A 21,296-nucleotide genomic window follows, 5' to 3' on the forward strand; every position below is an offset into this window, starting at 1 on the left:
AAAGCGCTGAGTGCAAAGCGCTAGATCACTGAGTGCAAAGCGCTAGATCACTGAGTGCAAAGTGCAAAGCTAGATCACTGAGTGCAAAGCGCTAGATCACTGAGTGCAAAGCGCTAGATCACTGAGTGCAGAGCGCTAGATCACTGAGTGCAGAGCGCTAGATCACTGAGTGCAGAGCGCTAGATCACTGAGTGCAAAGCGCTAGATCACTGAGTGCAAAGCGCTAGGACACCATATAGAGAATAATGTGCCATTTGGGACAGCACCTCTGAGGAAGGTCGGAAGGTGTGCTACACCTCTAGTCTACCAGACTGTTGAGATTTATGGGCTTTGTTTCAGATGGCACCCTATTCCCCTTTATAGTGCACTACTTTTGGCCAGGACCCACAGGGAGCAGAAGACCTTTCCCTTGAGAGTGCGTGTAGTGTCCCAAATGACATCTTGGACCCTATATAGTGTAATACTTTTGATCACGGCTCATATGGATCTGGTCAAAAGTAGCGCACTATATAGGGAATACGGTGCCATTTGGGACGGAACCTTCTAACCACGCACCACTTTCTAGCACTTATAGTCATTTACAGTTATGTGTGGTGACTAATCATTTAAATAGTAACTTACATACATGTAGTTACTTATCCTATGGTAACTAATCATTTAAATAGTAACTTATACACATGTGGTTACTTATACTATGGTAACTTTTAGCAACATTTACTACGTACACACGGCCTTCGAATCAGCCGCCATGAGTCAAACGCACAAATACAAAGTCCTGCTGGACCCTTCATTTCTGAAGCCATATGATCACAGAGAAGAACATGTGTGAGTAGGACTACTCTTATCCTAGATCAACTCCATTCTATCTGTAAAGGAGTAGAGTTTCAGCCAAGTGTTCTGGAACCGACCTGATAAGTGAAGATTTAATATATAGGTTCCTTCATTATTATGGTTGAAAAATTCTGGGAACTTCTCAGTTTATCCAGGAATGTTCCTGTAATCAGTAGGGGGGAAAGCAGAGCATCCTGAATCCCCAACAATGACCTGTTGGAAAGACTTGGCATTTTGGGGGGGAAGTTAGGGGACTAACCAACTGCCACCCAGAACGGCACCCTATAGAACCTATTAGGTAGAAACTACCACCCAGAACGGCACCCTATAGAACCTATAGGTAGAAACTGCCACCCAGAACGGCACCCTATACAACCTATAGGTAGAAACTGCCACCAGAAGCACCCTATAAACCTATAGGCAGAAACCCTATAGATCCTATAGGTAGAAACTGCCACCCAGAACGGCACCCTATAGAACCTATAGGTAGAAACTGCCACCCAGAACGGCACCCTATAGAACCTATAGGTAGAAACTGCCACCCAGAACGGCACCCTATAGAACCTATAGGTAGAAACTGAAACTAGAACCTATAGGTAGAAACTGCCACCCAGAACGGCACCCTATAGAACCTATAGGTAGAAACTGCCACCCAGAACGGCACCCTATAGAACCTATAGGTAGAAACAACATACTACAACATACTGAATACACAAGTAGCGAACAACGTTTTGAATATGTTAACAGTTAACTTAAAGGGGAAGTTCACTATTTTCCAACTTTGTCAGATGGTTTCTCATCCTGAAAGTAGTCTATGGGGCCAGAAGAAACGTATCAATGCTTCAGGGCTTTTTAAACAACCGCTACAAACGTTAGCCAACCGCTAGCTCCTAAAATACTGAACTTCCCCTTTAAAGGAGTTGCTGAGAGAAAAGATAACTGAATGTAGGAGTGTTTCCTGCTGTATGCCATGTTTGGGAGTGGAAACCAAAGACTGAAAGAACGGGGGATGGGTGAATCTGATGTGATGAAAATGAGGAAAAGCTAGAGAAGAGGATTGATCTGTATTGAAAGAGAAACTTCTTCCTGTATTACTTTGTGAATTGTAAATAAATAGTGGCTAATGGGCAGCGCCTCGCAGAAGCAGGGTCTTCTCTTGGGACTGCTGCCCCCACGTGCTGGAGACAAATTATCCATTACAATGTGTCTTGTCTCTTTTTTTCCTGAAAATGTTCTGTAAAAAATATCTTATTTGAACAGTAAAACACTGGAAAAGTGCATGTTAAAGCTGCAGTCTGTAACTTTTTATTTTGTCGTAGAAAGTATTGCCCCTGCACTTTGTATACTAAGGTGTCCTGTAGTGCTCGTCCCTAACTCTCCTCAATCCTCTTCCATCCCTACCCCTCCTCACAAACCCTGTGTGTCATCTGTCTGTCTGCCTGTGTGCGTAGGCCTATATTTTCAAGAATAACCTCAGCTATAGCCAGCCTATACAGCCCTGTCCATAGTTTGTTCAACTCTGTGTCAGTGGTGTTTTAATGTGGGATGAAAATCTAAACCCTCTTCATCAGTGATGCCGCTGGTGGCAGATGAAACACACACAGACAGTGTCTGCAGCCCAAATTGCACCCTATTCCCCATTTAGTGCACTACTTTTGACCAGGGCCTATAGGGCTCTAGTCAAAAGTAGTGCACTCTGTGGGGTCATTTGGGACATGGGATAATAACTCACATCATCATAGCCTTGAGTGGATGGTGTGTAAATAACATCCGTCATAATTAAGTTTGGTAATATGGCGTGTCAGCTGCATCAGCACCCCTAAGATATCCAGCTATTGAGATATACAGGTAACTGCCAAAATAAAGGAAACATTGAAGTCCATGAGAGAGAGAAAGTGAATATGAGTTAATTAAGCAATTAACATCCCATCATGCTTAGGGTCATGTAGAAAACTACCGAGTTGACCATTATTTTGTCTGCTATGACTAGAAGAGATTTTGGTGATTTGAAAGAGGGGTCTCAAAGGAGCATAGGTGATTTAAAGTAAGTGTGTATGTGTGTGTGTCATTCACCAGATCTCAACCCAATTCAATACTTATGGGAGATTCTTGAGAGATTCTGAGACAGCATTTTCCACCACCAACAAAAAAACACCACTTATGGTATTTCTGGTGGAAGAACTGTGTCCCCTACACTTGTAGAATCTACGCCAAGGCGCACTGAAGATGTTCTGATGCCTCATGGTGGCCCAATGCCCTATTAACACACTTCATCATATTGTTTCCTTTATTTTGGCAGTTACTTGTATGTTTTACACAAGAATAATATCTCCTGGAAATACACAGAGAATGATGAATGTTTAGGCTATCCACTGTCATACTGGTTCTGAGTTGCACCCAGAGGGACGACAGCCCGAGGTATACCATGTTACAATAGCATGTGGGGCCTAGCCTATATCATCCATTGCATTAGGTTAGGATAAAATTACTAGGATATCAGGGTTGGGGTCAAATCCATTTAAATTCCAGTCAATTCAGTAAATACACTGACATTTTGGTTCTGCTCAATGCTCTTTAATATGGAAAATGTGGAATTGGAATTTGTTTCACTTTCTGAATTGAAATGGAATTGACCCCGACCCTGTTAGATGGACAACATTGGTGAAGTAGGTCTAAGCAAAAAGACTTAATGATTTATGATTTAGTCATACTCCTTATTTTTGTGCACTTCCCTTAAGGCGTTTACCAAGGCTTTTGCCAAGGTCTTTTTAGCTAACATGCCTCTCCTGTCTTTGGCAAATGACAGGAGTGGCAAGGAGTGTACAAGCTGAACAGAGACAGCGACCAGGCCTCTCTAGGCCGGAGTCTGAACATAAGCCATAGAACAGACCACACTTAACCAGCTGCTGGTTAGTCCTGATGGAAAAGGGCTGAAGCGTAATAAACAGTTCATTACTCAGATGGTTTTCATTCAAAGGGTGTTTCTCATTTGAACCAAACACACAGCAATTCTTTACTTCATGACCTTAGGACTATAAGGTTCTGACATTTTGGTAAGGAAATAGTTCATTCACAGTTGCTCTTTAGGTGGTCCTTTACATGTGAGATGTCAGATTGTTTTTGTTTTTTATGTTTATAATTAATTGTTTCTAACGTTCTATCTGGGCAAACACCATAACGTTCTATCTGGGCAAACACCATAACGTTCTATCTGGGCAAACACCATAACGTTGTGCCTGCAGGTTATGTCTGCAATCCAATCACACTGCTGGGTTGACAATCAAAAATAGTTGTATGTAGGGTTATATACAGTGCATTCGGAAGGTATTCAGACCCGTTCTCTTTTTCCACATTTTGTTCAAATACAGCCTTACTCTAAAGGTGATTAAATACATGTTTTCTTCATCAAACCACACAATGCCCCATAATGACAAAGAGAAAACAGGCTTTTAGACATTTTAGAAATGTTTTGAAAATAAAAAACAAATACCTTATTTACATAAGTATTCAGACCTTTTGCTATGATATTTGAAATTGATCTCTGGTGCATCCTGTTTCCATTCATCATCCTTGAGATGTTTCTACAACTTGATTGGAGTCCATCTGTGGTAAATTCAATTGATTGGACATGATTTGGAAAGGCTCAAACCTGTTTATATAAGGTCCCACAGTTGACAGTGTATGTCAGAGCAGAAACCAAGACATGAGGTCCAAGGAATTGCCAGCAGAGCTCCGAGAAAGGATTGTGTCGAGGCACATATAAAACAGTGGCCTCCATCATTCTTAAATGGAAGAAGATTTGAACCACCAAGACTCTTCTTAGAGCTGGCCGCACGGCCAAACTGAGCAATCGGGGGAGGAGGGCCTTTGTCAGGGAGGTGACCGAGAACCCGATGGTCACTCTGATAGAGCTCCAGAGTTCATCTTTGGAGATGGGAGAACCTTCCAGAAACACAACCATCTCTGCAGCACTCCACCAATCAGGCCTTTATTATAGAGTGGCCAGACGGAAGTCACTCCTCAGTAGCCCGCTTGGAGTTTGCCAAAAGGCACCTAAAGGACTGACCATGAGAAACAAGATTATCTGGTCTGATGAAACCAAGATTGAACTCTTTGACCTGAATGCCAAGTGTCACATCTGGAGGATGTTTTTTCTGTGTCGTTATGGGGTATTGTGTGTAGACTGATGAAGTGGGAAAAAACAATTTAATCCATTTTAGATTAAGGCTGTAATGTAACAAAATGTGGAAAAATTCAAGGGGTCTCAATACTTTTTCTGTGTGTGTGTGTGTGTGTGTGTGTGTGTGTGTGTGTGTGTGTGTGTGTGTGTGTGTGTGTGTGTGTGTGTGTGTGTGTGTGTGTGTTATATACACTGAACAAAAATATAAACGGAACATGTAAAGTCTTGTTCCTATATTTCATGAGCTGAAATTAAAGATCCCAGAAATGTTCCATACACACAAAGAGCTTATTTCTCTAATTTTGTGCACAGATTTGTTTACATCCCTGTTAGTGAGCATTTCTCCTTTGCTAAGATAATCCATCCACCTGACAGATGTGGCATATCAAGAAGCTGATTATTCAGTATGATCATTACACAGGTTCACCTTGTGCTGGGGACAATAAAAGGCCACTGTGCAGTTTCAATTGGCATGCTGACTGCAGGAATGTCCACGAGAATTGTTGCCGGAGAATTGTATGTTAGTTTCTCTACCACAAGCCGTCTAACCGGCCTCACAACCACACACCACGTGTATCCACACCAGCAATGGACCTCTTCACCTGCGGGATCATCTGAGACCAGCCACCCGGACAGCTGATGAAACTGACTATTTCTGTCTGTGATAAAGACCTTTTGTGAGGAAAAACTCATTCTGATTGGCTATGCCTGGCTCCTCGGTGGGTGGCCTATGGCTGCGCCCTTGCCCAGTCATGTGAAATGCATTAATTAGGCCTAATGAATTTATTTCAATTGACTGATCTCCTTATATGAACTGTAACACAGTAAAATCTTTGAAATTGTTGCATGTTGCATTTATAGTATGGTTCAGTATACTTATTGAGGCATGAAAGACATCACTTTAAAAATGCTTATCTCAAAACCATACATTTTGCAGATAGAATGTTATAGTCCCACATCCTTGATTATTTATATCCTGGGTTCTGGTCCTCTTTTTAAAAGACTTCAATTTTTTTCACCACTTTTTCAGAAGAATGTCCATAACGTAAGCTGTTTATGGTAGAAACAAATACAGGTGCCTTAGAGCAGTGTTTTCTAAACTTGGTCCTGGGGCCCCCCTTAGATGCATGTTTTGAATTTTGCCCCAGCACTACACAACTGATTCAAATAACCAACTCATCATCAAGCTTTGATTGTTTGAGTCAGCTGAGTCATGTTAGATAGGCCCTAATAGGACTCCATGGAAGGGTTATTTCACTAAAATTACAATCTTACCACATGTTATTGATAACTAGCACGTAGTTTACTGACTTTGGGTGTCAGAGACCAGAATACTACATCAGTTTACTCATCCAGAGCTAAGCTTTAGCATTGTTGCTAGTTCTCCATAGGATATAGTGTATTTGGCATGTTAGGGAACTATCGCTTTAACAAATGTGTGATGAACATGAATTAATATATTTGATGTTGCGATCAGAAAGAAGATCTTTATTTAATCATGAAAAGTCTGTAGCCTACTTCTCTATTGAAAGAATGTGTACATTCTGGGCCAGACAGAACCTCATGGCTGAACCCAGGTTGACATTTCAGAGCCATACGGTTCTATCTGCGATTGCACCCCCCTAAAAAAAACAGATTTACAAATGTTTTAGGATTTTGATATTCTCATTTTAGGTCGCCTACCTTTTAAGGTGATGCTATTAATGGGGTATAAAAGAATAACAAAACAGTTCTGAGATCTGGGATGTGAAAACGTGTAATGCTCAATATATCAGAACTATGCTTTGCGCACATAGATCCTTGTAGTCCCATGGCTTCAATTTGGCAAGAATAGTTAGTGTCACAAAAAAAAGCTTTAAAATAGACTACAACATTTGTATGTTTTATTTTGGGGTGGGTTTACGTGTCCTGTGTGATTCAGCCAGGCTGGGGTGCTAATCGGTTGCCACGTAACAATAATACAATGTTATTGTTAGCCTCGCGCATGTAAACGATGACAGTTGTGTTGGTCAGCTCTGGATGAATGATTCCCACCGAAATTTCCCAGAAACGAGGTCTGTTTTGACCTAGAAAGTAGCATTGGGTGGTTATCGTATAAGGCCTAGATCAGAGAGGGGATAAATATTTAGATGTTTGCGGCTGATGAACGACCTATCCTCGGCCCGGTTGGAGGTCCGCACCCGCAGCCAAAGCCTGGTTCCCAGCACAAGAAACAGTAAGACTTGGATGACAAACTTGGCAAGGAGAAGAAAACGAAAATGTTCAGCTGTTCGGATGTCTGAGACTGTCTGTAAACCATAGTGCCCATATTTAACGGCCTATAATATAGACCTCTACTTTAGTCCGTTGTCCAGCCAGCCCTATATGTTGCATCATGCCATAGCCGCATACACAACCGACATCCAGTGCTTCATTAGTAAATCATGAGGTACAGGAATAACAAGTGAGTGCGAGAGAGGGGTGACCTGGGGAGCTCTAAGGTACCGGAACGCATGAGAAACAAATCTCCTTTATAATAATAAACCATTGCATGCATATCACTACATTTTTGTTGTGGCATAGAGCAGTGGTGTTGAGGCATTACAGAAGTTGCACACATGGGGAAAATGTTTAGTGGACTAGGGTCCGGGAAAAGTGTTTAGTGGGCTAGGGTACGGGAAAATGTTTAGTTGACTAGGGTTCGGGAAAGTGTTTAGTGGGCTAGGGTTCGGGAAAATGTTTAGTGGACTAGGGTCCGGGAAAGTGTTTAGTGGGCTAGGGTACGGGAAAATGTTTAGTGGACTAGGGTTCGGGAAAGTGTTTAGTGGGCTAGGGTTCGGGAAAATGTTTAGTGGACTAGGGTCCGGGAAAGTGTTTAGTGGGCTAGGGTCCGGGAAAATGTTTAGTGGGCTAGGGTCCGGGAAAATGTTTAGTTGACTAGGGTCCGGGAAAATGTTTAGGACTAGGGTCCGGGAAAATGTTTAGTTGACTAGGGTCCGGGAAAATGTTTAGTGGGCTAGGGTCCGGGAAAATGTTTAGTTGACTAGGGTCCGGGAAAATGTTTAGTTGACTAGGGTACGGGAAAGTGTTTAGTGGGCTAGGGTCGGGAAAATGTTTAGTTGACTAGGGTCCGGGAAAGTGTTTAGTTGACTAGGGTTCGGGAAAGTGTTTAGTGGGCTAGGGTCCGGGAAAATGTTTAGTTGACTAGGGTCCGGGAAAATGTTTAGTTGACTAGGGTCTGGGAAAATGTATAGTGGACTAGGGTCCGGGAAAATGTTTAGTTGACTAGGGTCCGGGGGTCCTAGGGGGAAAATGTTTAGTTGACTAGGGTCCGGGAAAATGTTTAGTTGACTAGGGTCCGGGAAAATGTTTAGTTGACTAGGGTCCGGGAAAATGTTTAGTTGACTAGGGTCCGGGAAAATGTTTAGTTGACTAGGGTCCGGGAAAATGTTTAGTTGACTAGGGTCCGGGAAAATGTTTAGTTGACTAGGGTCCAGGAAAATGTTTAGTTGACTAGGGTCCAGGAAAATGTTTAGTTGACTAAGGTGCGGGAAAATGTTTAGTTGACTAGGGTCCGGGAAAATGTTTAGTTGACTAGGGTCCGGGAAAATGTTTGCCTTTTATAAACGCTTGTCATGCAATTCTACGTCCTTTTACATGACTGAATACTTTGGCATAATCTTTTTTAATGCTGCGTTCAAAACAACTTGGAACTCGGAACTGAAAATCTCATACTTACGACTTCAGTGCATTAAAGACTACTGGGAACTCGAAATAAAACTAGCACCGACTGGGCAAATTCATTTTGAACGGTCATCCAATTCGGGATTCCATGTCTGGAATCCAGGCCTCTTTCTAGAGATCCGACTTCCAACCTGAAGATCACTGACGTAATGATTTGACCTCGTTTTTCCCAGTTGTCTTGAAAGCACCATGATAGGCCCTACTGCACAAATGATCGACATGACAGGCTACTTTGACACTGACAAACTGAGAATTAACGAAGAGGCAACTCGAATGAACTTTTTGATAGCTTTTATTATACTTGTGACATTGCGACACGTGAGAGAGAAAAAAGGTCATGCAATAAAGAGGCACCGGAATGACACCGTCCAAAACCGAGAAATGCCAGATCCTGTTCCGACAGGATCGAGCTCAAATTAAGCACTGCCGACATCCCACACCATCCAATGGTTAACTGCAGTCTTTAACTAACATTTCTTCTCTGCTTGGGGAATGTGATGACAGCAGTTGATTCTTTCTTTCTTCCTTCCTTCCCTGCCCCTCTTCCTCCTCTCCCAGTTAAGATTGCGCGCGCGCTGTTGGGGCACGTCTTGGTGAAAACATGGCTTTGTTATTTCGATGTTGACGAAGCAAGGAAGAGAGCTATATTGTGTGAGTGTGCACGAGTCATTAACAGCTGCTAATGACGTACTTCAGTTTGGAAAGTGTGTGTGTGTGTGGGGGGGGCGCACTTACAGGTAAATACAGTAGGTGCGGGCGGTTCTGTTTGTAACTACCTCTCTCTCTCTTTAGCGGAGATGTTACTAAAGGCCCCGGCGATTAATCAAACCAAACGCGGTACTGTAAAGCAACAACTGGAGGCGGTGTCATGTGTCTTAAACCCGCATCAGCAAGTGCTGTCTTGCGTCCCAAATTACACCCTATTCCCAATATTGTGCACTACTTTTGATGAGAGCCCTGGCTACAATATAGGGAATAGGGTGCCAGGCCCTCCTTAGGGCGTGTTGTTTCACCCGTTCTCTTCAAAACCAAAGGCCAAGGCCCTATCCACTTCTCTTTCACTCTGAAAGACTCTAGTTTCCGTACAGTTCTCTTCTGGTCAGAACTGATCTTAATAAGTGACACCCAATCGGACACCTTTTGTCCAAAGACGGTCCAATTAAGAGAATTTGGCCTGATTCGAACCTTTCTGGAACCAATCTCTCTTTGTAATTATTTGTGTGCCTGTCAACTATTGTTTATTATAATGTTGTGTAAACTCCTAGATTTCAAGCATCTTTTTGTGTTTTTCTTATTTTAAGCATGCATATTTGTTTATTCTTAAAGTATTTTCTGACATTTCGACACACACACACACACACACACACACACACACACACACACACACACACACACACACACACACACACACAGCTGTGTAGATTTAAAGAGAAATAATGACTGTGTTTAATGGGTCTTAATCTGCCATCTGAGAGGAAAACACACAAACGGCTCCGGATGCGGTTGTGGTTAGGTTTAGTGTAAAGAGTTTAGGGTCATGTGTAGAGAGAACCGCATAATGAAACTGTTTGCGTGTGTGTCACAATGTCAGAAAATATTTTAAGAATAATAGCATAATTAGAAAAATATATGAATGGCGTAAAATAAAAAATATTAATCCATAAAAATCACATTTAAGCATTGGCTGCTTTAACTCTATGCCTATTGAAAAAGCTTGACCAAATTGCAAGTGTGTCAATAGCCTAATTGAAACCAACCTTTTCTGGTATTTTTCCATGGGTGTTGATGTCAAATCAAAAACACAAACATTTGGGTAATTATTGTTTCATTGTATTGACATAAGGCTAAATTAACCTTCCCATTCCACTCATGGAGAATCGATTAGAATCTTAATTTGCCTATTTGTGTTGTTCTTCCTCGTGGTCACCGCTTCTCTTTATCTAAGTTCCATGTCACTCCAACACAGCAAGCTGCAGCTTGCTCTGGTCCTTTGAATTTGAGAGCCTCACACCACAATTGGGTATTCTAAACTACCAGCTCTCACAGTCTCACGTTAGAATTAGACGTTCATCCGAATGGTTAAGCTAAGGGTTAAGGTTTGGGATAGGCTTAAAACAAAAATATCAAAAACAACTTTCTATTGCTGGATTCGAACTTGCATTCTTTGGAATCAGAGGCAGACGCTTACACAGCCGCCCGTCATTCCCATCCCATAACGCCTAGCGAAACCTACTTGAAGGTAACAGTGCTCACTGTTTCCCCTAGTGTTGCGGTTTCAACGTCATCTCCCGACGTCCTCATACCTGCATGGACGTCAAATAATGGCTTGTGTCCTGGCTGATTCTAAAACTGATGCAAATCAGAAACGTAAACTCTGCTGCAGCCAGCGACGAGGCTGCTAGCGTCCTGAGGCGACGCCATGCTGTCTCCAAATCTATTTACATACATCAAGTGGCTGGTCCCGCTATGTGACAGCAGGTATGCTCTGTGGCTCTACTCCTGAAGCAGCGGTGTAGTGAGAACGCCAGCTAGACTCTAGTCTAGAACGTTGCTTATCAGTGGGGTGACAAGCTCGAGGCCTCCTTTTTTTACGTCTCAATTAATCCCCATTAGTAGCGCAAGAACACTAGGCGAGTCCTGATTGGTTTAAATCTGTTTTGGGCCCAACAGGAGATTAGGGAGAGCATGGTTCCGATATAGAGCCCCCGATAGGGTAATACAGTAGTCGAGTCGTTCCAAACCATCAGGGTTTATTTGATTATTTCGATCTAGACAAATATAGCCGAAGAGGTACACGCGGGAGGGGCGAACTGGTTGAGTATGGGGTTGTGGAAGAAGCATCTCTTGCGACTCTGAGGAATAAGGGAAAGACGAAAAACAAATTAAGCAAAGGAGAATGAGAGTTGTCAGAGAGCTTGGGAAAATAATTCTACAACAAGTGGCTATTTGGAGTCAAAATCCTGTCTTCAGACCAAAAATTCCCGTTGAATTATTCAGTTGAACTGTTCTTGTGGCCTGTAGCGCATGAACCCTGCATGATTGCTTGTGATTTTACAACTTATTCTAATAGCCTATTATTGCAACACTGTTGTTCAATAGTAACAATATATACTAATAAAGGCCTAATAACAATATTACCAATAATTATTATGTATTATTAGTATTATACTATTATTAGAGGGCGGCGCACAATTGGCCCAGCGTCTTCTGTGTTTGGCCGGTGTATGGCCGTCATTGTAAATACGAATTTGTTCTTCACTGACTTACCTAGTTAAATAAAGGTTACATTAAAAAATATATATACTTTGTAGCCTATATACCTACGTTTTAATAATGTATCGTAGGCCCATCGCTAGTTCCTGTTTTAACCAAACTTGTCCAACAGGTCCAGCGTTGATCTGAAATCATGCTCTATTTGTGTCGAGTATAGGAGCCTCTCCCCTCTCCTCCCTTCAAAATATGTCCCCGGAAGATTATGCTGCATGACAACTCTTCAACTATTCTCGCGCTCTGACGCTTTCCCACGGGGAGCTCACTTAAGCTAGGCCAACAGTGATCCTTCCTTTCCCAGTCCCTGTAACAGTGGTTACGTCCCAAATGGAACTCTATTTCCAATATAATGCCCTATGGGCCCTGGTCAAAAGTAGTGCACTATTAAGGGAATATGGTGCAATTAGGGACGCATTGAGTGTGTTCATCTGATGCTCTAGTTTAGCTGTTTAGTAATAAGAGATTCTCCCCCAATGTGCGTCCTAAAAGACACCTTATTCCCTATATCGCCTAGTCCATTACTTTTGTCCAAGGCCCATGTAAAATATTGGACTAAAACAAGGAATAGGGTGCCATTTGGGAGGTATCCTCAGAGATTCTCCCCAGACCAGTATTTATGGCGCTCATCGACAAGGCCTTGTGATGACGGCTGCTCCTCGTCTGGATAATGTCTTTGGCCTGAACCCCTGCTCGCGTGTCTGTCTAATTTCCACTTCCTCTCTCCTCGCGCTCTGCAGATCTGCCCACTGTGGTATGCGTGAGCCTGGCGGTTTCCCACAGAGCCGGGACAACGGCATTGCCGCCAGAGGCTAGCTCTGTCTGTCATGATTAAAATATGAGAATTTTAACAATTGTAGGCTAACGTGAACGGAAAAAGTATGCACAAAATGTTTTAAATAAAACGTTTATCCAAAACGTTTGGCTGTTACAAAAGGTCATGATGACAGGTTTGAGCCGCCCATAAGGAATAGTGAATTCAGATGGTCACATAGTGGGAAAATTAAACATCATATTGTCTACTCCCTGCAGTCCAAGTTGGCTGCTATGTTAATCTTTTAATTAATTAGACTTATCAAGTTTCTTAGATGTAGGCATCGTAATAAAATGTTCAGTGTGTATTGAATGACTGACATTGAGTCTATAGCCGATGGTAGGCTATTTCAAATAGCCCAGGCTATCATAATCTGGTATTTTCGACATGTCGCAAAATTGATATAAGAAAGATCAAATACCTATGGATTATATTTCTATTCTGTAAAAATATTATTTTCTCAATACGCAATGCCCCATTTCTCATAACCAGGCCGCCATGCTTCTTCTCCTCCTTGAATTCTCTCTGCTCCTTGTCCTCCATTTTCCCGCAGATAGACAGAAATGGTGAAACTTGTAGCAATAATAACGGTTCATTCACACAGCCGCCCCCCGCTGCCTAACCTCCAGCCCTGCTGCCCCGGCTGGGGCTCTCCCTCTCCGCCCCAATCAGAGGCCCTTTCTTCAGGAACAAAAACCTCCCCAAAAGCGAACAAAAGTGAACACTTTTTTCCCCTATTCCAATCGCAGTATAGCGCAGCCAGTTAAAATAACGCACTGCCTGTGCCTCAATTTGGAATATTAGGACGTCAATCTCTCAGCTCTTGGGTTCTTTTGTCTTTGCTGAGTGTCCGGGCCAGCCTACCATACACCTTTTGTCCAGGAATCCAATAAGGCCTATTATTCGGCCTCTCCAGCCCCGCTCGAGCTGCTTCTTTCAGGGTATTTTAGGTTGCTAATCGCGTCCTTAAAGCGCCTCAAATGGAGAGTAACTTCCTCTTTTCACACAGACTGGCACCCGCACAATTAATTCGAGTGTGCCTGTTGCCTGGCCTTCTCCAACCGCCTTCCGGGCGCGACACATTTCCAAATGGCAAGATTTTATAACAAAGCTGTGGCTAACAACCTGAATCAGACTAGCACTAAAAAAGCTATTTTCATGTGTTCGAATAAGTAGGCTACAATTGCAATACGTTTACCTGCTATTGCGGGAATAGGACATGTTGAATGCACAGCTTTCATTGAAATATTGTGCACCGGTTGAGTGGAATTGTGTCTAAAGAGAGAGAATGAGCCTTTTCTTGTCTTGATATCCATGTCGTATCTTGCCAAGAGGCCATTCATGCCTCAATGTAGTCTATTCATTGTCAGTCGTCTTTCTACTTTAGATGTGGCTTTTTGAAAATGATTGTGATGAAAGTGATTTGCAGAGATTATTCTTATCCAGCACGTTGTAACATTATTGCTTATTTCTATCCCCTTTTTATATACTCGTAATTAAAGGCGCATCGAAAAGCAGGTGATATTTCAATAATATCAGACATCTTGACAAATTAGAACAACTTGTAGATAACGGGAAGTTAGCCTATCCATCTCTCTCGCTCGCTCTCTCTCTCACACACACACTCACGCACACGCACAGTGGGAGAATTAGGATCCCACCATAGAAAACTCTCAAAAGCCGCACAAAGAATGTAATGGACCGTGGAAAGTTTGCGCAAAGTAGCAAAATATGGAATTTATTCGTTTTCGAAAGCAAGTTATGAGATTTTATAAAATTGTGTTAGTTGTGTTCAGAGCCCAAGGTTGGATTCAATTTCAATTTCTGCCATTCCAGGACTTTTTAAATGAGAAAATGGAATTAATCAAATAAATGTCAATGACTTACATACGCTTGAAAACAATCAAACACTCTCTCTCACTTCTCATGTCATCGTGGCTAAAGAAACATTAGAAATATCAAGCAAATCCTTGAGAACAGTAGATTGGGAACTTCACTTATAGGCCATCAGTGTTGAATAATCCGGACATCCTTTTAAGCACATGTTTACAAATAACTAGACCACCCTTAGTCCGTATATCACAATTATCAAACGTCTAGTCTCGTGACTAGGCCTATCCTATATATCCAACGTTAACTGGATAGTTGGTCATTCAAATCAAATGCGACCATTGTTGGTCATAAATCCTTTTCAACCGTTACGCACAGCTTCTTTCTGATGACCGTCACCGAGAGTGGAGTAAACATGTTGAATTTGCACCTTTTCAGTCTTAATCCAACGACAGCCACCCCACCAGGCAGACACGAAGGCAAATAACTACATAAAAACAACACTGTTTCCAAAATACTGCAGAGAAATAACTCCCTTTATTTTAAAAAGGGGAAGAACCCTTTAAAAAACGGCATGAGAGGATTCGATTAATGTCACGGTGTGGGTCGGTGTGGGTGTAAAACAATGCTCTGGTTTTATCCAAGGTGTAACCGGAGTGGGGCTACCAGGCCCGGATCCCTTGCAGTGAGCCCTGACATGTCGTGACCGCTGTCCCTTGGTGCGTTTGGGGCTGTGGAGAGGCGCTAAGCCCCCCAATGTTCCCCAAGTTCATGGCCATGAAGGGGTTAGCCGTGGTGGTTGGGGGGAGAGTAGGGATACTGGTGTAAGTACAGCTGTAATTGCTGTTGTATGCCGGGTTGTTGTACGTGTAGGCCGGGTATCCGTTGTAACTATAGGGGTTCGACCCGTACGGAGCATTGTAGTTCTGAGTCCCGCCCAGACAGGGCTTCCCATCCCGGACCAGGACCGGCACCGCGACTCGTCTTGGCGGGGGAGGGTGGTGGTGTCCTGCCAGCTCCAGGGACTTGTCCTGCCGCTGCCGCTTACACTTGTACCGTCGGTTCTGGAACCAGATTTTGACCTGCGTGGAGGTGAGTTTGAGAGTGCTCGCCAGGTGTTCTCGTTCAGGAGCGGACAGGTACCGCTGCTGCTTGAAGCGTCGCTCTAACTCGAACACCTGGGCTTGGGAGAAGAGGACCCGGGGTTTCCGTCTGGTTCTCTGCTTGGCCGGCCGATCCGAGTCCCCCTGGCCGCTGTCCTCTCCCTCCAGCGGCTTGGACACCACGCCACAGCTCTCTGTGGTGTCAAGATATGAGCATAAATATTTTGTAGGCTACTCTGAAAATAGGAATATAGTTTTATTAAAGTAGCCTACAAAAATAAAATATATTTTGGGAAATCTATTTCATAATGTAACTTATTTGAATGTGTATAGCTAACTCATTTCGTTTTACTGACATTAATGTATAGTTATTTTGTCAGTCAGTATAGTCCTACCTTGTGAAAACCGTGACAGTAAAACGTCCAAACTATTCAAAAAGTGTATGCTTTACGATAAATGAGTTTAGATAAATGACGTAAAAGAAACAAAAGCGCAATATTGTGAGAAATACTGTCTAAAGGCATGACCATAAATCAAAACCAAAGACAACCATTTTCCCACAATGTTTACTTTCACTTGGTTGCAGGCTAGGCCTACTCTGTGTCGTTTATTTTAAAGACATATTTACATTCAAGCTATTCTATTAGTTATAACATTCATGCTATTCTGTTGGTTATAAAGTAGTTATAGTCCAATAACATTTGTGTGTCATGGTTTCAACTATTTTCTCAGTCTATTGCAGCCCTTAGAATAAAGACAATAGCATAATGAAAACATATGTATACCCGTTGAGATATTTATTCTCCTGCCTACCTAAATTAATGTTTTATTTGTAAAACGTTCAAAAAGTCAGATATTTAAAGACGATAATATTGAATTACTTAACAATCTCCAGGCCCCATTTGGGATTAAAATGTAGTTTTGTCGAATTATAACAGGCCTTGTTTGTGTCTTTTGAAATCATAACACACTCACGAAACTCCTGCGCCTAACATTTAGCCTAAAACCAAGACACTTTATAAGACACATTGTCACCTTCCGCAATAATGTATTGCCTTATCCTTACGTTTTCTGTTTTTTTATATACTGTCGATGCAAACGATCATGAGTGTGTATATTGAGAGGTTATATCAGGTATTTTATTCAAAGCGACGCTTTGTGTCCCTTTGTTCATACATCATTTCAGCAGAACAAAAATATAAAAATAATCATCTTATTATTCAACTCACTGTTTTCCTGATCCTCCAGGTCTACCTCCAGCTTCGGGTCGATCAGGTGACCCATCCCGGGATGGACGAACATCTCCGGGGACAGACTGGCCTCTCCATGCCCGTCCTGGGCCGCCAGAGAACTCAGGTAAGCCATGTTGTCTTCCCCGTCCGAGAACGGAGGGCTCTCGACCGCTGAAGCAAGCATACAGGACGGTGGCGCCTGGAAGTGCTGGGACTGGGTCTGCTGTTGCTGGGTCGAGTCCGGGTGTACTAAGTGTTGTTGGATGTGGGACAGGTGTTGGATCTGTAGCGGGTCCAGATGTCGAGATTGGTGCTGTTGAGATCGCTGCCTCTGCTGCTGCTGCTCTAGCTGTTCGAGTTTCAGAATATCCTTGACTGAGAATGGCGTGGAAGTGAGCGGGCTCGGGAGCATCATGCCATCGAGGTCCTGCTCGCGCGCATCAAGGAAATGGAACCCGCTGAGTAACATATGATACTATATCGCCCGTTTTAAATAATACTTGATTTAGAGGCTCGGTAATCGGAGGTGCGCGCGCTAAACGGCTGGATATCCCAACTCATCCCCTGATGAAAAGAAACAAAGGTTTGGTTAAAGGTTTAGTCCTATAAGTGTGGCCTGGTTCTCCATAGGTTATAGACAAACCAGCCGTGCGGTGCGATCTTTTGACAATTGAGTTCCTGTGTGTTTTTGTAACTGGAGATGGGAGCAGGGCTGGGCGAAGCCCCTTGTATCTTCCCGTGATGTCACTGGGTCTGCGTCTGGGGCGGGATGTACGAAACAGAAAGAAAGGGAAGGTGGTGAGAGGATCCAGTGCGCGAGCGAGCTAAGTATTTGGACGCTTTGGGAGGGGAGAAGAGCGGAGGTATTGAAGAGGGTGACCCGCCTCCGTTGTACACCCCCTCACTTTATATAATACCCTCCCTACATTTTCTACGCTATAGGCATATAGGTCTGCCCATTAATTTACGCATTTATTAGTGTCATTCTTATTCTTGTGTTTTGGACGATTTGTTAAGATAACTTGGTCCGGAATCACATTTGAGAACGACGGAGAGACAAAAAACTCTCACCAAACGCATATGCATGCTCCCTCTTTCCAGGAGCGCATGAAATAGCATACACAGTGACAAAAAATATACATATATTTCAAAATAGGCTATCAACTGGAATTCAAATATGACTTTTACGCATGGCGAAAACGAGGAAATTAAACCCAGCTGATCATGCGCTGTGACAATGAAATACGGAACATAAAGTAATTTCCCTTTTTGTGAACTTGTCAACTTCATCTACATATTGTGTTGGAGTGCGTCAATGACAGGTTATGGATGTGCCATATGTCTTGGGGACGTGAGTGAGAAATCTGTACAGGCTATCGAGCAAAAGCAGGAGGAGAAAACGCCGAGCTATATGCCTGTCACTGCGTGAAGGTCAAGTGTCCGGCCTCTGCTAGGCCAACATATTCCATAGAGCCATGCAGGTTTCCCGGACACAGAGATATTGGACTCGAACACTTTCTATAGAGAATCTCCATTGAACATGCGTTTTAGTCTAGGGCTTAATCTTTTTGCGGGGAACCGGCCCACAGAGTAGGCCTGTACGGTTTTATAGGTCTGTGTGTCTTGTACTGTTTGTTGAAATGAAATGTGGCTCTACGCTGAGTGTACAAAACAATAGGAGTACAAGCTATTTCAATGACAGACTGACCAGTTGAAAGCTGTGATCCCTTATTGATAGCCCCTGTTAAATCCACTTCAATGTTTACGTATTGGTCATTTAACTGCCACTCATATCCAGCGTGACTTAAACTGTTGAGTAGATACATTTTCGTTGATCTTTTCCTACTTTTCCCCGTGGGAATCGAACACACTACCTTGGCGTGGTAAAACGCCGTGCTCTACCAACTGAGCCACACGGTACCAGACAGATAAAAGGGGAGAAGACCCGTTAAAGGAGGATTTTTAATGTTTGAGACAATTGAAACATGGAGTGTGTGTGCCATTCAGTGGGCAAGAGAAAATATTGAAGTACCTTTGGACGGGGTAGGGTAGTAGGTGCACCGGTGTGAGTGTTTCAATAACTGCAACTCGTCTGGGTGTTTCAAGCTCAAACGTTTCCCGTGTGTATAAAGAATGGTCCACCACCCAAAGGAGATCCAGACGACTTGACGCAACTGTGGGAAGCATTGGAGTCAACATGGGCCAGCATCCCTGTGGAACGTTTTCGAAAACCTTGTAGAGTCCATGTCCCGACGAATTGAGGCTGTTCTGAGGGCAAAAGGGGGCGCAACTCAATATTAGGAAGGTGTCCTTAATGTTTTGTGCACTCAGTGTATATGCTTCACAATACACCAATGAATCAAGAAGGAAAGGGTGTAACTCTACTGCATTCAAAAAACTACATCTGTATGTAATGTCAGAGCAGATGTGTCACAGCAGGTACACGTTTCGACCTTCCACAGACTGCATGCAAAAACGCAGCACCGGTACCCACATTAATAAATGCTGTGGAACAACAGATCTACGTTTTTGATCAAGGATGACAAACATAACACTATTTGTAATTTCCCAAATTTGAACAGTAGGTCATTGGCAATAACCGATATAACATGAGTAGCCTAGCCCTAGACTAGCCTATAAGCTAGCCGTGCTGCAGCAGCCCGTTAGCCCAAAGATGCCATGCACATCGTACACATTATAAGTAAACAAAAAGACTATGCGAAGAGTAGCTAGCTGCAGCAGTAGCCCATGGCGGGTGTCACTGTGCCTTCTTATCCGGGTATATTAATAACTCCGTGGGGACGATAAGCAGGGTATCCGCGGCAATTAACATTCCTCCAGCAAAACTGATTGACGTTTTTAGCCAATACAATCTGCTCCCTATCAACTCCCTTTCCGTTTCACACACACACACACACACACACACACACACACACACACACACACACGCGCGCGCGGCTGTCACTTTGTGCCCCGGTTCTAGACCGGTCCCTCACTCCCACAGACACTCTTGTAGCCTGAGTAACGTTTTTTCATGCATGGCAGCGAGGCAGGGTTTTCCCTCACCAGACACAACGCAGAGAGGTGCCATAGTATTAGCTAGCTCTGACAGACAGATTAGTCCACCCATTTGCTGCTGTGTGTGTGTGTGTGTGTGTGTGTGTGTGTGTGTGTGTGTGTGTGTGTGTGTGTGTGTGTGTGTGTGTGTGTGTGTGTGTGTGTGTGTGTGTGTGTGTGTGTGTGTGTGTGTGTGTGTGTGTACGTGTTCCTTCGTTCAAATGTGCGTGCACCATCTCTGTGCTATAAAGTCGAATCAAATGCAATCTGAAATCTGACCTGAAATCTGACTTAATACAGATGCCGGCTAGGCCCAACCATAAACCATAGCAAGACACTGCAGAGGCGTATAGGCCTACTCATCACAATGATTCACTGACTAGAAAGAGACCTAGAGGAGGAGGAGGAGGGTGGATATTGTCAGATATATGTCTGATGATGAAGTCTGGTTACACGGCTCGCAGACACGCCGGCGCGCATTCTGATTCGTGGTATATCAACGCCACCGGTCATGTCCTCGTGGAGGTCGGGACGCTCGTAAAATAGTGCCTAACAAGGCCACCCGTGGACTGTGTTTAGACTGACAACGGGGCTCGTGTCACCATGTCGGTTCATGTAGTTTAAATAAGCATTAAATCCAACGACGCCAAGCGAATGTTGGGTAACGCGATGCGTTCTGAGGTCAAGGAGAAGCATTGGAAAATAGTTTTGCCCCCATGCTTGGCCATGTTCTGTTATAATCTCCACCCGGCACAGCCAGAAGAGGACTGGCCACCCCTCATAGCCTGGTTCTTCTCTAGGTTTCCTCATAGGTTTTGGCCTTTCTAGGGAGTTTTTCCTAGCCACCGTGCTTCTACACCTGCATTGCTTGCTGTTTGGGGTTTTAGGCTGGGTTTCTGTACAGCATTTTGAGATATCAGCTGATGTAAGAAGGGCTATATAAACACATTTGATTTGATTTGATTTGATGCTCAGGAGATTCATGCGGGAAAAGTTAGGCTATGCGTTGTTGATGGATGGTTAAGTGGATGAAATATTTTCGATAGCTACACGAACGACTGAAACATTTTTCCATTAACTTCTTATAAAAAAACAAGCATCTCGAAAAACATACATTTATTGTAGCCTTTTAAAACGTTGTTTACATTTAGGCCAAATGTTTCTCCTGCATGAATCATACTGCGTGAAAGTGTAATTGCACGGAAGTACATTTTTATAGTTTGAATATTTTGGTAGCCTCGTGCAAATTCACATGGCTA

At 43.2% G+C, this 21,296-nt stretch overlaps 1 protein-coding gene and 1 long non-coding RNA gene across 2 annotated transcripts; one reads left to right on the plus strand and one right to left on the minus strand.

Annotated features, from left to right (window-relative positions):
* The first annotated feature begins 74 nt into the window (after positions 1-74).
* LOC121844644 lies at positions 75-1,402 on the plus strand. The gene is made up of 2 exons (XR_006082091.1): positions 75-1,213; positions 1,276-1,402. It is a non-coding gene; the product is annotated as an uncharacterized LOC121844644 (long non-coding RNA).
* Positions 1,403-14,532: 13,130 nt separating this feature from the next.
* LOC112230176 (homeobox protein Nkx-2.3) lies at positions 14,533-17,800 on the minus strand. Its single transcript, XM_024396370.2, has 2 exons — positions 16,978-17,800; positions 14,533-15,942 (listed from the first exon to the last, which is right to left on the minus strand). Exons 1-2 carry the CDS (start codon positions 17,447-17,449, stop codon positions 15,308-15,310), a joined length of 1,107 nt encoding a protein of 368 aa, XP_024252138.1. The 5' UTR covers positions 17,450-17,800; the 3' UTR covers positions 14,533-15,307.
* Positions 17,801-21,296: the final 3,496 nt, after the last annotated feature.

The sequence above is a fragment of the Oncorhynchus tshawytscha genome, unplaced genomic scaffold (genome assembly GCF_018296145.1).
Source record: "Oncorhynchus tshawytscha isolate Ot180627B unplaced genomic scaffold, Otsh_v2.0 Un_contig_7554_pilon_pilon, whole genome shotgun sequence".
Taxonomy (NCBI): domain Eukaryota; kingdom Metazoa; phylum Chordata; class Actinopteri; order Salmoniformes; family Salmonidae; genus Oncorhynchus; species Oncorhynchus tshawytscha.

Coding starts and splice junctions, on each gene's coding strand:
- LOC112230176 (XM_024396370.2), bottom strand. CDS start 17,449: ATGTTACTCAGCGGGTTCCATTTCCTTGATGCGCGCGAGCAGGACCTC. Junction 15,943..16,977: donor CCTGGAGGATCAGGAAAACA/GTGAGTTGAATA, acceptor TTGACACCACAG/AGAGCTGTGGCGTGGTGTCC.